Source organism: Manis javanica, chromosome 6 (genome assembly GCF_040802235.1).
Source record: "Manis javanica isolate MJ-LG chromosome 6, MJ_LKY, whole genome shotgun sequence".
In the NCBI taxonomy this organism is placed as follows: Eukaryota; Metazoa; Chordata; class Mammalia; order Pholidota; family Manidae; genus Manis; species Manis javanica.
In genome coordinates this window covers 2,679,775-2,694,723 of record NC_133161.1, presented here as the reverse complement: position 1 = coordinate 2,694,723, position 14,949 = coordinate 2,679,775, and the positions used below count along the sequence as shown (strand labels likewise).

At 53.9% G+C, this 14,949-nt stretch overlaps 1 protein-coding gene across 5 annotated transcripts in view; it reads left to right on the top strand.

The window, feature by feature from the left end:
* DPP6 (dipeptidyl peptidase like 6) overlaps positions 1-14,949 on the top strand; it is an 863,884-nt gene that overhangs the window by 829,927 nt on the left and 19,008 nt on the right. For all 5 annotated transcript variants that reach the window (XM_073238157.1, XM_073238156.1, XM_073238155.1 and 2 more), the window contains exons 17-18: positions 3,634-3,681; positions 13,050-13,148. In XM_073238157.1, coding sequence (XP_073094258.1) covers positions 3,634-3,681; positions 13,050-13,148 — 147 coding nt within the window. The remainder of the gene's footprint in view (positions 1-3,633; positions 3,682-13,049; positions 13,149-14,949) is intronic.

The window sequence follows — 14,949 nt, the reverse complement described above, 5'->3', positions numbered from 1 at the left end:
GACTTTAGCAACCCTGTCATCTACAGCTGAGGCCCCGAGAGGAAGCGTCACTTGGCTAGAACCACAGGTAACTGGTGGCAGAGCTGGCACCAGAACCGGTTCCTGAGCCCATCCTCGCTTCTGGGAGCTGAGGCACTGACCTCGGAACCGTGTGCCTTCTTCTGGCGAGTGCTTGCCACGTGGTATCCAAGCACCTTTCTGATTCTGTGCTCCTTGATGTCCAAATAATTTATCTGTTTCCTCTGGACCTGGCACCGTGCTTTGCACATGGAAGAATCTCAATACATGTGTGTTGAGCTGAATTACATGCAAAGTAAAAAGAACCTGTGAATAGGAGTTGTCGGAAGAAGAGCAATCGGGCAGGGTCGTGTACGGTTCTGGCCACCCGGAAAGCACGACAGAATCCTCTGGCTGTAGTCGTCACAATCCATGTACTGACAACAGAGGCAAGTGCCTGACAGGCACCAGAGACAAACTGCCCAAGCTTCATACTGAACAAGACAGCTTATTTAATCAGCTAGTTGTTGGCTAAACATGCTAAGATCATCTGGAAGAACGAAAGGAAAGAGCACCAATTTAAAACACTGGTGTGAAGCTCTCCTAAGCCTCATCAGTACAACTATTCTTATTTAACACGGGTTTAGAGAGCCCCCCCTGAAATGCTTCAGGCTCCCCCCAGATCTGTGTTCACTGGTAATGTGTCCAGCGTGCCCCTGCTTTGCTTGAAGAGATCTTAGGTAAACATGAACCCGGGTCTAACCAAAAATATCACAAAGTGCAACTATCCCAAATTGAGAGTATCCCTTTTTCTTTATTTCATATGAGAAAATTCGTTTGCCTTAGGTGTTTTCCTAAATTATCTGCCAATTCTCAGGAGCCTGACCATCATAGAAATCTTGAAATCTCAAAATCCACATAGCGCAATGGGTCCAGCCCCCCTGAGCCGGGAGGCCAGTGTGACGGCAGTTTGAGGAGGGCTGGAGCCCGGAGGCCAGGGGCCCAGGGGCGCCCCAGGAGGCTCTCGTCTGAGGGCAGGATCAGGACAGCTGAATGGGGTCGGGTTAGAATCAATAGATGCAAATTATATATAGGGGCTGCTTGTTAACTTCTGTGTCCTTTTTAATGTAGTGTTTATCTGGACTTCTTTCATGTAGTATTGTTTCTGTTTGGTGATTCTAGAGAATGATCTGTATTAACATAGTGGTGACGATGGCATTGGTGAGATGTGGCTCTCAAAGAAATAGGAGCACGATTCAGATCCTGTAAACGGAGACAACTGCCCTGAGCACTCGGAGAACAAGGGTGGAGGTGCCGGGCGCAGGGGCTCTGAGCAGCGACAGAGAGGCAGTGGCCTGAGTCACGAAGCACGGGTACTCTGAGGGATCCTTCCATAGCCGTACTTAAGTCTGCGGACTGGGTATCTCATGGCCAGGTGTATCCTTAGCAAGGCTTCATTCCGGAGCTGTCAGTGCACCCGGCAAACATTCCGTATGGACACTGCCTCCCAGATGCTGGGGATTCCCATGACCCAGATCCCAGCCCGAGGATTCTGGTGGGCGTGTCTGTGTGTGTCTGTCTTTTGTCTGGGCTGTGGTGGAAACCTGGTCGAAGCGGTTAGATTTTTTAAAATTGCAGTTCAGTCTGACAGTCGCTGCCATGGGTACATAGGGCACTCTTTCGAGTGGCGAATTAGAAAGAATACAGGAGAAAAGTCTGCGGCGGTGTGATAGGCTTCAATTCCTAAATAACCCAGCAAGCCCCAGGGAAGTTTTACAGTGGACGGAGGGTGGGGGAAGGCAGTTTGCAGTCACACTCACATAAATGCAAATATCAAACAGGAAACAATATCCAACTTCACTCCAAATTTGAAAAATCTGAATTAAAGCAATACCAAGACACAGAATTTCCCTACTGGAGTGGTGAGACACAGACGTTCTAAGCGATGCCAGCCTTCCACACCCTGGCAGTTGAAGGGCTTCACAATGGTGCTTACTGGAATGCAGTAAGTGGCCACATTTGAATTTCAGGTGAACCAGCCCCATCTGGCTCCCCAGGGCTGAGCCCTTTGCTCTTCTGCCCCAGCCTCTGTGTGGGTGTGATGTCCTGAACTAGGATGTGGACTCTATAGGCTCCATAGTAGGAGCTTTACATCCTCACTGTGGTGGGGTCCATGCAGGTTCCCTTACTCTCAGCTCGGCCGCCTCTCATGTGGTCCCTTGCAAGTGTGCGTGAGGTTTTGACGGTGACCCCAGGGAAGCTGAACCCCAGCTGCCCCTCTGCCCAGATAGTGTGCGTCCTGCAGCTCAGATACGGCAACTCTGTGGCCTCCTCACACCCAGAGTCTCCAGCTGAGGGAGCGCCCTGGCCACAGCGTCCTGGCACCGCGTCTGTCGCCGTCCCCTCCCCCAGCTCCCACCAGCCTCTGGCTGCCCCTCTCTCCCTTCCCCCAGGTCCACCAGGGCCAGAAGGGGCGGCCCTCCCCCGCTCCTTCCCCAGTGCACTCTGATCACTCATTCAGCATCCCCTCCACAAACCTGTCATCAGGCACCAATTATATTCCAAACACTGGAAATGACGGCATAAGTAGGACAAATTCTCATAATTTGTTCATGTGAATTCTAGAGCTTACGTCCCAGGGCAGCTGATGAGAAGGACAATGAGCAAATATACTGGAAATTCGTATTATAAGGTTCTGACATTATGGTCCGTGGCCGTCAGCTCTCCACAGGGGCAACAGGGTGAGGTGCAGAAGCCGGGGGTGTGGTGGAAGGGGTCTTTTCAGTACAGTGGCTGGAGATGAGACTCAAGTGAAGAGAAAGACAAGCGATGCCCGCATCTGGGGACAGAGATTTCAGGCGGAGAGGACAATGGGCCCGTAGGAACAAGCTCAGCGTCCTGCAGAACTGCAGGCAGTCCAGCTTGCTGGAGCAGATGGGCGCAAAGGGGCGCGGTGAGGTTAGATCACCGGCCTGCCGCTTACTGCAGTTCCCAACGATTTAAAAAAATAACTTCGAAAGACCTTATTTCTTTCTGGACTCTTCCTGCCAAAGAGAATAAGGAAGCTATAGCCTTATTCCTATAGGCGAAAACTGACAAAGCCCCCCGATCCTGGGCCACACCCCGTCCTTGCTCCCGGGCTCTGAGCTTAGTGGCAGCCTCGGAGCAGGAACGCAGCGAGCTAACGGGGCTCGGGGCAGCAGACACATGCCTAGAGTTTGCACAACAGTCCTGCTGCAGTAGGTGGCTTTTATGCAGTGCTCCAAGAGGCCATGGAGCAGGACTTCCTCCTGGGGGACCCCCAAGACATCTTTGTCAAGGTGCCAGACGAGTGAGACAGAGCGAGTGGCCAGGACTCGAAGGAGACAAGACCGATACTCTGTAAAAGGACGGCTGTGGTAGTTCACTCATCTAGAAATACGGTTTTAGTTGGGCCATTGTGTTAATATGGGTGCAGATTAGAAGGAGAAGCCTTTGGCCCCTGCAGGCCTGGCCTCTGGTCCATCTGATGATGACGTCCCGGGGGCCGAGGTACAGGTCCACGAAGGTGGAGCTGCAGCAAAGCTTTGGATTCTCTTTTGTTCTCAGCTAACAGCCTCCTTTGTGTTTGTTTTCTGGCTTGTCTGCCCAATGCAGGTCCTGGAGTCCCTACGGTGACGGTGCACAACACAACAGACAAGAAGAGTAAGTGCTTTCTGGTCTTTTCCTAAAACCCCACGTGACCTGGGAGAAAGGACGCAACCCAGCTTCCTGAGATGACCCAGCCCCTGCCCCTGGGTGGAGGTGGGAGAGATGGCCATGCCCTAGACTTCAGCGTGGACCCCACCATCACCAAGGCTGATGACTATGGGGAGTCCAGGTCAGGGCCAGAGCCAGAAGGTCCCACAGCCCCGCAGACGTGAGGCCTGGGGAGCCCTGTCTGCACCTCTGAGCAGAGCCCAGCCGGGGGGCCGGGGACAGCAGCCAGCCTCAGGCTCCACGGACTGGAGCTGGTAGACGTTGGTCTCTGGGGCCTGGGGGCCTTCGTGGCATGCAGGGGGTGAGGGTGAGGGATGGGGCTCGTGTCCCTGGTGCTGCAGGGATGAGACTTTCCAGAGACTCTTGAGGGGCACCCAGCACCATTTTACTTGAAATGACTCCATGCAGGTTGACCTGTACTTTTGTATTTATGTAAAGGGTTGGAAATGCGTGCAGTCCAGACAGACCCTCCATAGAGCTGAGACGATGACAGGCTGCCTGTCCCTCCCCGGCCCCAAGGATCCCTTTGCATCCCTTCCTCCCAGGCCCCTGCCCTTCCCACTGTGCACCACATTCCCTGTCAGGCCCCCGCCCGGGCCTGCCTTTCTACAGAAAGTCAGACAGGACAGACTGTCTAGTCCCCTCAGGCCTGGTGCTAGCGGTGACTGCATGGCCTTTGCACAGCGCCACCCTGGGTTAGGTGACTCCGGGTTCCCGTGTGGGCACTAGGGTTTTAGGTACCAAGGAGAGAGCTGGTACGGGGGAAGTTGTGGAGAGGGTTTCTCTATAGTATATTTAGACACTAGTTAAAAAAGTGGTCAAAGTGTTCAAAAGTAGATAAACTTAATCTGTTTCAATGGACGGTATTGAGAAAATAATCCCAAACAGTAATATCTGTAAAACAAATACTAATTAGAAATTCAAAATTAAGTAATAGTGAAATCAGAAGTAAATAGATTTTAACCATCAGTGAAATGCAAAAAGAAAGTCAAAAAATGGGTGTCAGAATGTATTCAAAACACATGCATAGCCATCAAAGGGAACCGTGCTGAGGGCAAGCTGGGCAAGCTGCCCTCCCAGGCCAAGGCGTGGTTTTCGGGGTGAAGAGATGACTCTGGCCCCTGAGCTTTGGGGGTCTGAGCTATGTGTGCAACAGGGGCAGGGCCCCCAGAGGATCTGAGGAGCGATTGCCCAGGGCTGCACCACCCCTGCCCCACTGCCCACATACCGCCCCTCTAACAGGCACGAACCCTTGGCAAGCCCTGGGGGAGGCCCTGCAATGGTGGTGGGGCTAAAACTTCCACCCGCAGGCACAGCATATCTGGGGTCTGCAGGCACAGCCCAGCGGGACAGTCCTCTTCAAAAGGTGTTCGGGCTTGCATCTCTTTAGCTATGATTTTTCACTTTAAAAAATGGAACTATTTCACACAGCGTCAGCTGAGGCATCTTTTTTTAAGAAAAGGTGCATTATTCCCTATGAGTATTATTAGCACTTTAGAGTGCACAGATAATGTCCTGATATTTTATGAAGTTTTTTCTTTCTTAAAAATCTGTGGTGTGATGCAAACTGAAGAAGGTGTGGGTCAGTGGCATCGTCCTAGTGTCAGTGTCCCGTCCAGGCACGGCTGCATGCGATGCACCGTCGGGGAGGCTGGGTGTGGGGCACGGGGAACTCCAGGCATTACTTTTGAAACTTTTGAAACTTCCAGTGAACCCATAGTTATTTTGAAGTAAAAAGGTTATTTTTAATGTATGGTCTATTAAAAACACAAAACTAGGTCTCTAGGTTCTTTGTTGTTAATTTTAAGAAAACTACTTATAGCTCTTCTTAAGAAAGCCCTGTGCTTGAATACCTGCTTCATGGGAGGGTCACCGTGGACCTGCCCCAGTCCAGCGCCACTTTCTGAGAATGCGTTTGCCTTTTAGCCACATGCAGGCTTGGATGTGACCGTTCTCCTGAAGGGCAGGGGTGGGAAAATGTCCAGTGAGACCAAAGCCGTCACAGTTTCTGCAGGATCGTGCATGAATGAAATGAAGCGGGTTTATGTCTTAGGTATGTGTAACAACATTAAACCGTTTTATTTATTCCATGTGTGACATAAGGCGGTTTTTGCGTGCTAGCACAGCACTCTAAAACAGAGTTCAGAGCTGAGCCCACTGAGTACCCCCAGCAAGCACAGCAGGTGCGCCCCCAGCTCCAGGGCATGACTAGTTCTCCTGGGAAACCAAACAGCTACCTTCTTTTCACCTGTTTGGCTGGTTAGCTGCATTAACCAATCAACCATCAGTATTGAGGGAGACTGTAGGTTGCCCTCCATGTTCACCACATTTTCTTACGGGTCCCCCAAAGTGCTGATGGCTCCTGAAGAATACTCTAGAACTGCAGACGGTCACTGTCTGTGGTTGGACTGTCGCCCAGGGGCCAAGAGCCAGGAGCCGGTGCAATGAGATAACAGCGCCGTGCACACTGGGGCAGCTGGCTGCACGCGTGGCGGCGCTCCTTTCTTCTCCGTGTGAAATTTAACGGTGAACCTGAAGGTGACACCATTGTGCTTTATCTCAGCCAAGTGCCCATTAATTGGAAACTGGACAGCATCTGTATCATGGTGACGTGTGGGATTCATTTGTTTTCATATTTATTTCACAAACCCAGGTATATTGCTGTATTCGAACATGGGCTTTCGCACAACCTAATTCAGTCCTGGGTAGTTCATTCTCACTCTGCTGCTGCACTTACAGTTCTCAGTATAGTTCAAAATATTTTAGAATATTGACCTTGAGCCACAGATTAAGTAGGATAAAGAATGATTAAATGAGGCTGTGCTCGTGGCTGTACCCACCACCCAAGAGGAGAATAGGACAGTTCACTTGTTCTGCTTCCACTTATATTCAGACATGTGGTTTGAGACGGGAGCCAGAAAGGCCTCGCCAACACCCTGCCTAGCTGGGCGCCTGAAATGCCATCAGGACATCAGGGTGTCAGGGTGTGGGTGCGTTAGGACGTCGTGTCTGCACAAAAGCTTCTTTTAGAATGTAAGAGTCCTGGCCAGTCAGCATTGCACTGGCTGCCACAGATACTCTGAGGAGCGTATGCTTAAGCTGGGTGGGGCATCTCTGCGTGAGGTTCGGGGTCTGCTGCTCCACTCGGCTTGCCCATCCCCCACCTCTGTGATGCGGAGGGTGTAGTTTTCACCCTCAAGATTGCTTCAAGACAGAATGGCTCTCATGTTTGCAGTGTAGCTGGAAGACAGGAGAAATGGCAAAATTCCAGTAACTGAGACAGGCCCTTCATGCTGTCTTCCTACAAGGGCCCCCCGCACTCCTGCCTGTGCCTTCCTGGTCACAACTTGCACACGTCGGTCCTGCCCAGTTGTCAGACTGGAGCAAATATCCCTCTGGCTCCCAGTGTCTGGGGAAAGTTACAGTAATCACATCCCTGTGTCTGTAGGAGAGGCCAGACCCCACGGCCTGGATGACTTGACACAGTGCCGACTCGTGGGGGCACCAGCACCGCCATCACAGTGGCCGGGCTGCCTCACCTCCGTCCCCCCCTGCCTTGCTCCGCGTAACCCCACAAGGAGGGCAGCACGGGCTGTACGGGCTCCATTTCGCTGGCAGGAAATTGAGATCCAGGTGTAAGAACAGTGACAGCCAGGACATCATTCCTTCGGGAATTCTAACTGTTCAACAGCAGGTCATTTCAAGAGGAGGAGAAAAGGGGAAGTAGTTTTAAAAAGAGGAAGGGAGGGAGGGAAGGAAAGGGCAAGAGGTCACATAGTGAATCCTCCAGCAAGTCAGGTATTTTTAAGGATTGTAGAAAATGTTTACATTTTTCAGTTCCCTCTGTGAATGAACTCCGATCACAAGCCCGTCAGGTGCCATCACAGGTGCGGGTCTCAGGTGCTTATTTAAGCAGGAGTCAGCCCCCGGCTCCCCCTGCTCTGCCCCTAGGATGACACCCCCAGGCGGCTTGAGGCCCCCTGGAAAATAACTAGGAGTTATTCTCAAACCAACGGCCCAGCTCTGGAGGTCCCGGCCTTGTCCTCTGCAAGGACTGAGGAGGCCACTCCTGACCCAGCTCTGTCCTGTGCCCCAAGGCCGCCGCCAACCCCTGACCCCGCACAGCCAGCCCAGCCCCAGCCAGGTGACCTGCGGGTCAGCGGGAAAAGCCGCTGCCGCCCCAGGAGAACTCCACAGCGTCCTGCGGGCTGGGAGGACGGGGCGCTTGAACAGCCCCTTCGAATGCTGGCCTCCTCGTCCCCCCACCCCCCATCGCTGCCCGGCTGGGTCCCTGGCTCCTAACACAGCCCAGCAGCCGCTGACCACAGCCCAGCCCCCCGGAGGGCTTAGCATGCACGGCGGTGCACCCGCCACAGACCTCAGCGCCCGGCCCACCAGCAGGGCCTGGGTGCACCTGAACCCCGGCCCCTAGTCCTGACCTCGGGCCTCGGGAGCTGGACACCTCGGTGATGTGCTCACGACCGCAGCACCTCTGAGCACGGCTCTAAAGGCAACCCGGTCCGGTCAGACACGGCGAGTCCCTCGCGGTGTTGGAACTCCGTGCTGTGTTTGAAGGGGGTGAGCAGAGCTCGGAGCTGCCTCACACGCAGGAGGCCAGGGAAGCAGCTGTGGACAGCCAGCTGGTGGAGCGGAGGAGCAGCATGGGAAGCCGTGGTCTCCGGCTGACCAGGGAGGCAGGGAGGGGAGGGAAGCGGTGGGAACGCTGCCCGCCAGGGAGCATGGGACCGGAGGGAAGGTGGGGTCCAACCAACCGGCCTCCGCCTCTGTCTCAGCCCGCTCGGCAATTTGAAATCACTGTTTCAAAATGCTTTGTCCTTCCCCCTCCGCGCTGACCCCACCGCCACCCTAGGATATTTGACTTCTTCCTCTTTAGAAAAATCTTACCTACAAACAGAGCCTGCGGGGTGTTCACAGATGTGACTCTGAATTATTTAAAAGCCGTCTCCTTAAGAGCGTAATGATGGGGAGGACGGAAGTATACTCATTTGGTGCCTGGGTATTCAAACAGCTTAGGTCCTGGGCTAGAAAAACCAAAAAAATCACAGTTAATACCTGGCTGGCCGTGCCGTACGTGTGCGGGAACCAATTCCGGCCGGGAGCTGCCCCATGATGACACTCAGCCATCCCGGAGAAAGCGGGCAGGTGAGGTGGGGTGCTGGGGAGCTGGCTGGCCACACCCCACAGCACGTCCACAGCCAGTCCCTGAGCTCCGGCTGGGCTGCCCGGTACCCCTCCTTTCCCGACACGCAGACCTGGGCTTGTCTCCCCCGTCCCCCCTTCTCTTGGCTTGTGTAAGGACTTAAAGCCGCCTCCCGGGCCATTGGCATTAAGGCAGCTTGTCTGCGATTGTACCAGGCATGAGCTGCTTGGTGCCCGTCCCTTCGGCCTTTGCCCACCAGGTTCTCTGCCTGGAGAATCTGCCCCTCCTGTCTTCTTCTCCCTGAGTAACACCCACAGCTGTCACCTCCCCACTAGGCCATAGCAGGGCAGTAGGAGGGGACACAGGCTGGCAGAGGACGCAGAAGGTGTTGGCCAACATGAATGAGCTCGTCCATTGGACCCTCTGTTGTCCCCGGGGCTCCGCACACAGGCAGCCTTTCTGGAGGGATAGAGAGATGGTCAGGTTTGCAGACCAAAGTCCAGCATGCTTAGCGTGCAAGGGAGTGCTGCTGACACACGTGGAGTGTGAGTTGAGCACCCAGCACCTTCCAGCCCTTGGCCCCTCGGCCCCTTCTCTCCCCTCAGGTACTAGGCGGATCTGCGGTGCTGTGCCATCTGCTGCTGCACACAGGCAGTGTGGCCACCTCTCTTGATCGAACCCAGGCTGCCCCCTGGCATGACACCAGTGGCTGTGGGCAGCCAGTGGTAAACTCACTTGCCGGGACCCTGTGATCAAGGTGCTCAAAATCCAGCCGGAGAGAAAAATAGATACAGCGAAAAGAATCATTGTTACCTGAACTGTGTGCCTGTCACTAACTAGATGTGGAATTCAGAGAAAAGATCTCCCTGGCGGTGGGAACCTGGAAAGCATGTATGTGCCAGCCTTGGGCCTGGACTGGGCGGAGCCGCACAGCCCTGGGTGGGCGGTCAGTGTCTGGTACCGTGGGTAGCCAGCCTGTGAGCATGAGGACCAGGTCCCACGCTGCCAGGCAGGTGCACGTGAGGAGGAAGCCATCACAGAGTCCCCAGGAAAGGCCTGGAAACCGAGGCTGGACAGCTGGACCCTGGCAAGTGGGTGGCACTCCTGAGCTGGCATGATCCCCATGCGCACTCGTGACCCTGAAGAACTGTGGGGAAAACGGGCCCATGGCTGTCAGCTCACCTTAGGTCAGTTGCCCGTTGCTTCCAGCAGGTTCTGTTCAGCAATTTACAACAATTCAGCTGGGTGGGGATTCCACCAAGACCCTGAACCAGCAGGACCTCCCAACAGCCCATGGGCCTGCGCCTGCCACTGGGTCCCCACCAGGGGGGCGGCCCTCTCAGGCAGCCGTCTGTTCCCACTGTCTCACTGTGTCCAGATGTGATAATAGCTAATTCCACCAAATATTAGAGGGGCTCACATTTAATTAAGGAGTGTCCATTTGTGTGCTACAGACGGGAGGTCCCCGTGGCCCCGGAGTCTAAAGAAGAGCCCTTCGGGAACATGCCAGTGTTTTCTGATTTCCTCTGCCAAATCCTGCCTTCTTTGAATGCAATTATGGGAACAAATAAAATGGCTTAACTCAACTCCCCTGTGGGCCAGCCAGCTCTCTGCTGATAAAACCAGTTGTGTGGGCAATCATTACATGAGAAATCTAATATTTAACTAAATTTAATAGTCTTTCGCTTCTGTGCCTTTCTATGAAGGGTGGGATTTCAACACCAAGGGACAAGCCATTCAAATGCGGTCTATGGAGTCCTGTGCGATTAGATCGCGGGGCCTCCCATGGGAAGCCGGAGGTCCAGGAGCTGGTAATGGGGCATTTCGGGAGCAAGTCTGTGTTCTTGCTAACTCCAGGCAAGCTTTTTTCCATAGGCAGCAAACTAGCATTGAAGCTGGGTATGAAATTTCTCCTTCGGATCAGCATCTGAGATGGCTGAGTGCCATCAGAAATAGCAAATTCAAGTGCACATGTACAGAGAGAAGAGCCTATTCCAATCAGCCGTGAGAGGGTCTGCTGCTGTTCTTCCACTTGGAAATCTGCTAGTCCAGGGTGGGCTTGGCACCAGCAGAGCCCCACTGAAGCCACCCCATCCCTGGAGGCAGGAGTGACTGCCGTTCCTGACGGCTGTGTGTCCATCCTTGTTTGCGGGTAAAGGCATTCCTCCTGGCTGCCCTTCATCTCCCTGAGTGTCTGTCTCTCAGCTCAGCACACGCTCGCACACACCCCGGTCGCCACCTGTCTCCACCTGGGCTGCCTCGCAGGCACACAGGGAGGTACAGAGGGCAGAGGCTGCCGGATGACCCTGTAAGGTCTGTGCACTGGCTCCTCCCATTTGCGTTTGGGTCACATCTGTGAGTTTCGTCGTGATCCCAGCATTTGTGGTGTACCTTGTGTCTGTCCTTAGTCCTTCAAGCCCCATGAACTGGTGCGGGAAGCAGTGGGGGGTGGTCAGGCCTCGGTGCCTCGAGGCTTCCACTCACGGGGCCTGCACCCCGGAGCCAGAGAGGCCTCGGGCTTTCTGAGACAGCGGCTCTCAGGCCCTCCAGGTTCCTTCTGCGGCAGAGGCCGTGGGGCTGCGGAAAAGGCACCATGTGGGGACAGGCAGGAAGACTTGGGAGGAAACCCAGGCTCATTTCCTGTGGAGACGCCTTGCTTCCAGGGCATGAATCGGATCGACACAAGTTACTGGAAACCGGCGCCTCCTGTTCCTTCGGCAGGGAGGCCGGGGAAGCCAGGCAAACCGCCAGACCCCATGGCTGGTGGTAGGTGTATCTGCAGAGGGCTCCCTGAGATGGCCGGGCAGGGCTTCTCTTTGAAGGGGCAACAATTGACTTGATGGAGAAGGAGCCAGCGAAGAGAATTCCAAACATAGACAACAGCAGGTCCAAAGGTCCTGCGGTGGCAAGGAACTTGGGAGATGCTATTGTTTTCCTTACCCTGTGGAGCCACCTGCTAGCCTTCCCACCCTGTAAATGTAAATAGAGCATTAATAATAAATAGGCAATAGCTCATAAACCAACTCCTCCTGACTGTGTGCCTGGAACCCTGTGTTAAAGTGCTGAGATTTGGACTCAGCAAAAATGAGGGCTCTCTCCGCTCTATGAGGAGAATAGCTGTGGGTGTGAGGCAGGCAGGGGGCGTACCTGCCACCCTGGGGTACAGTGTTCCCTCCCTGGCTTGCACAGGTGACTGCGAGGTGGGACGCACCATCTCTCAGCCGCATCTCTGGGTCTCATGTCTGCTTGGACCTCAGTGCATGTCCCTGGCAGACACAGCTGTCTACAAAGGACACTGTTTCTTGCGTGCTCTGAGGTGGTCAGATTCTTTCACTGTGGTGGTCCAACTTCAGATTTTCAAAAACCCTACCTGTTTGAAAATGCATCTCACCATTTCTCTCCTCTCCCATACATAGGCTCAAGTGAGAAAGGAAAGAGGAAGTCAGGTGGCTTTTATAGTATAGCAGGTGGTGCAGTAAGGGGGACAGGCCATTTCAGGAGACCACTGAGGGAGGCAGATGAGGGGGTCCTCGCACTGGAGAGACCCCGGGAGGGTGTCTGTGTTATTACAACGTGAGAAACAAAGGCTCCGCACGTCATTAGGTGCGGGACGGGGCGGCCCTCTCTGTCTGGAGGGAGAAGCCAGTCCTGCCACATGATCAACCCTGTCGGCTAAGAGGACCATCCAAATTCATGTCTCCAAAGCCAGATAACTTTAGGATTGAGGTAATAAATCTGAGCCCATTTGTCCTGGACAATTTCAATGAAGATCACACTGCGGCTTCTGCTCCCCTCTCCTCCCTTGGTTACTATGACCACTAGATTTTGGAAAACCATTTGTCCTAAAAGATATATGATGCTAGTTTTCCAGAACCCAGCATACCAAACCTATGTGTGTGAGAAATGCCATGGAGAACAACATCTATTGGGGGCCAGGGCAGTGAGCGTTGCTAAGACAACAGAAGGAAACTTCCACCCGCTGAGCTCTCGATTCGAGACTGGGCATCGTACCTCGTCCTGTGACTCAAGCAGCTTTTGACTATTTCTGGGTCTGTGCAATAGAAATAATAATTCCCTGCAGGGCTAGCAACACGTGGACCCCATGGCTCCTGTCAGCGATTGCTGAATCTGAATGTGCCATTTTCTCTTTCAGAACTGTTTGACCTAGAAACAAATGACCATGTACAGAAGGCCATCAGTGACCGGCAGATGCCTATAATAGAGTACAGGGAAATCGAGATTGATGACTACAGTAAGTGCTACGTTTCCCCTTTTACAAGTATCTGTGGCTCACTGTGCACGGAGGGCCTCCCAGCCCTGCACACTCCCGGCCTCGCAGCTGAAACGCACTGCAGTCAGCGAGGCAGGATTTGGGGCTGATGAGGGGGGAAGCATCGTGCACTGAGCTTATTGTGCTCAAAACCAAGGTACCGCTCTGGCGACAGACCGAAAAAGGAGCAGCAATGTGATTTCTCTCCTTGAGAGGCTAATGATTTGGTGCCAGACTGAAATTCTCTCCTCAGTGGGGAACACGGCATGGCGCCATCCAGGGAAAAAACCTCCCCAGGGAAATCCCTTTTCTGTGCCATTTGGTATCTTTTCAACTTCATCATCTTACTCTGAGTGTCAGTCCTGTGCTAAAGGGGGCATCCTTGCACTTGGAAAAATATGTCTTGAGGGATCCGTGCGCTGTCACAGCCTGGGAAACGCCCAGCACTCTGCCTTCTGCGCCCTGTCCATCCAGACAGCCAGTCAGCATTTATGGGCACTCATTCGGTGCTACACACCCTGGGGCACTAAAACCCCAGGGCACTGGCTGGAGATGGATCCCCATCTGAGGAGGGAAGCTGAGCTCTCACACCTTCAGTCTGACTTCTGCCGAGGGCTCCCACCCACTAGGTATTCACCCTTAGGTACCCTAGATGCAGAATGTGCCAAACGGATCTCACCACCTCTCCCCCAGAACTCTGTCCCCCTCCGGACTTTCCTACCTTTGAGGAAAAGACCCTTTTGTTGGCTGCTTGGTTTCGAATCGCTGAGAGTCCGAGCTGGAAGCTATCTCTGGGTGATCCATTCAGGCATGAGCCCGCCATCTCTAAGTCGGGAACAGGCTCCGTCGCTTGGGCTGACTGCAAGCACTCTTACTTGAAGAGGAACAGAGGCAACCAGGGGTGGACGGGGGTATTGAGACTGGTCAGCTGTGCCCGAGCAAAAGACGGTGTTAGCTGCACGCACCTGTGTTTGCAGCCCAAGACCATCTCTGGAAGCTCTCTGTCCCCCTTTTCCCTTCCAGTGGGACACTGGCTTGTCACCTGGTCAGTGGGTCCTGGAGAGTTATTAAATCCCCTTTTGTTGGCAAAGACACACAGCTGCCTGACAAACTGTGAGCTCCTGAGGCCAGAAGCCAAGGTTCACCCCCGGGAAACAAAGTCAGCCCTGCCCAAACAGGACGCATGGCCCGGCTGCATCCTTGGAGCAGAGAGCAAAGGGCCCAGCAGTTCAGAGGAGAGTGTAAGAATGGAGTGGGGTCACAGGAAGGCTCCAAGGAAGGGGGGACTGGACAGGGTCCCTGGAGTCAGCTGTACGCTGGCACCCAGGGTGGGAGAGGGGCAACAAGAGCTGCCACTTAGGTGAGAATTGGCGTCATTCCCTGGGGCGGGGAGGACCCCAGGGTGTCAGTGACTCTCCAGCGCCTTCAGTCCATCCGGAGGCCACTTGCCAAAACGTCCCAGTCTGACCATTGGCCCGGACAGTCACACTGTATTAGAACGTGTCTAAGCCTTGATAGGGGTCCACGTAGGGAACATGTTACCCCTGAAAATCAGAGAGTTGGGAAACAGGATGTTCTTCAAATCCCTCTCCCGCTCACCCACAGATCCAGAGACTTCCTCTTTTAAAATGCCCCAAATCTAATTGCTCTGATGATGGGGAAGATGGAGGAAATCTATCAGGAAGGGTCTGATTTCTCAGGAAGAGAAATAATCTTAGGAAAACCTTAAATGGAGGTAGACGATGTGCCCAGGGGAGACCTCAGTCCCCCCGGTTCCAGGGCC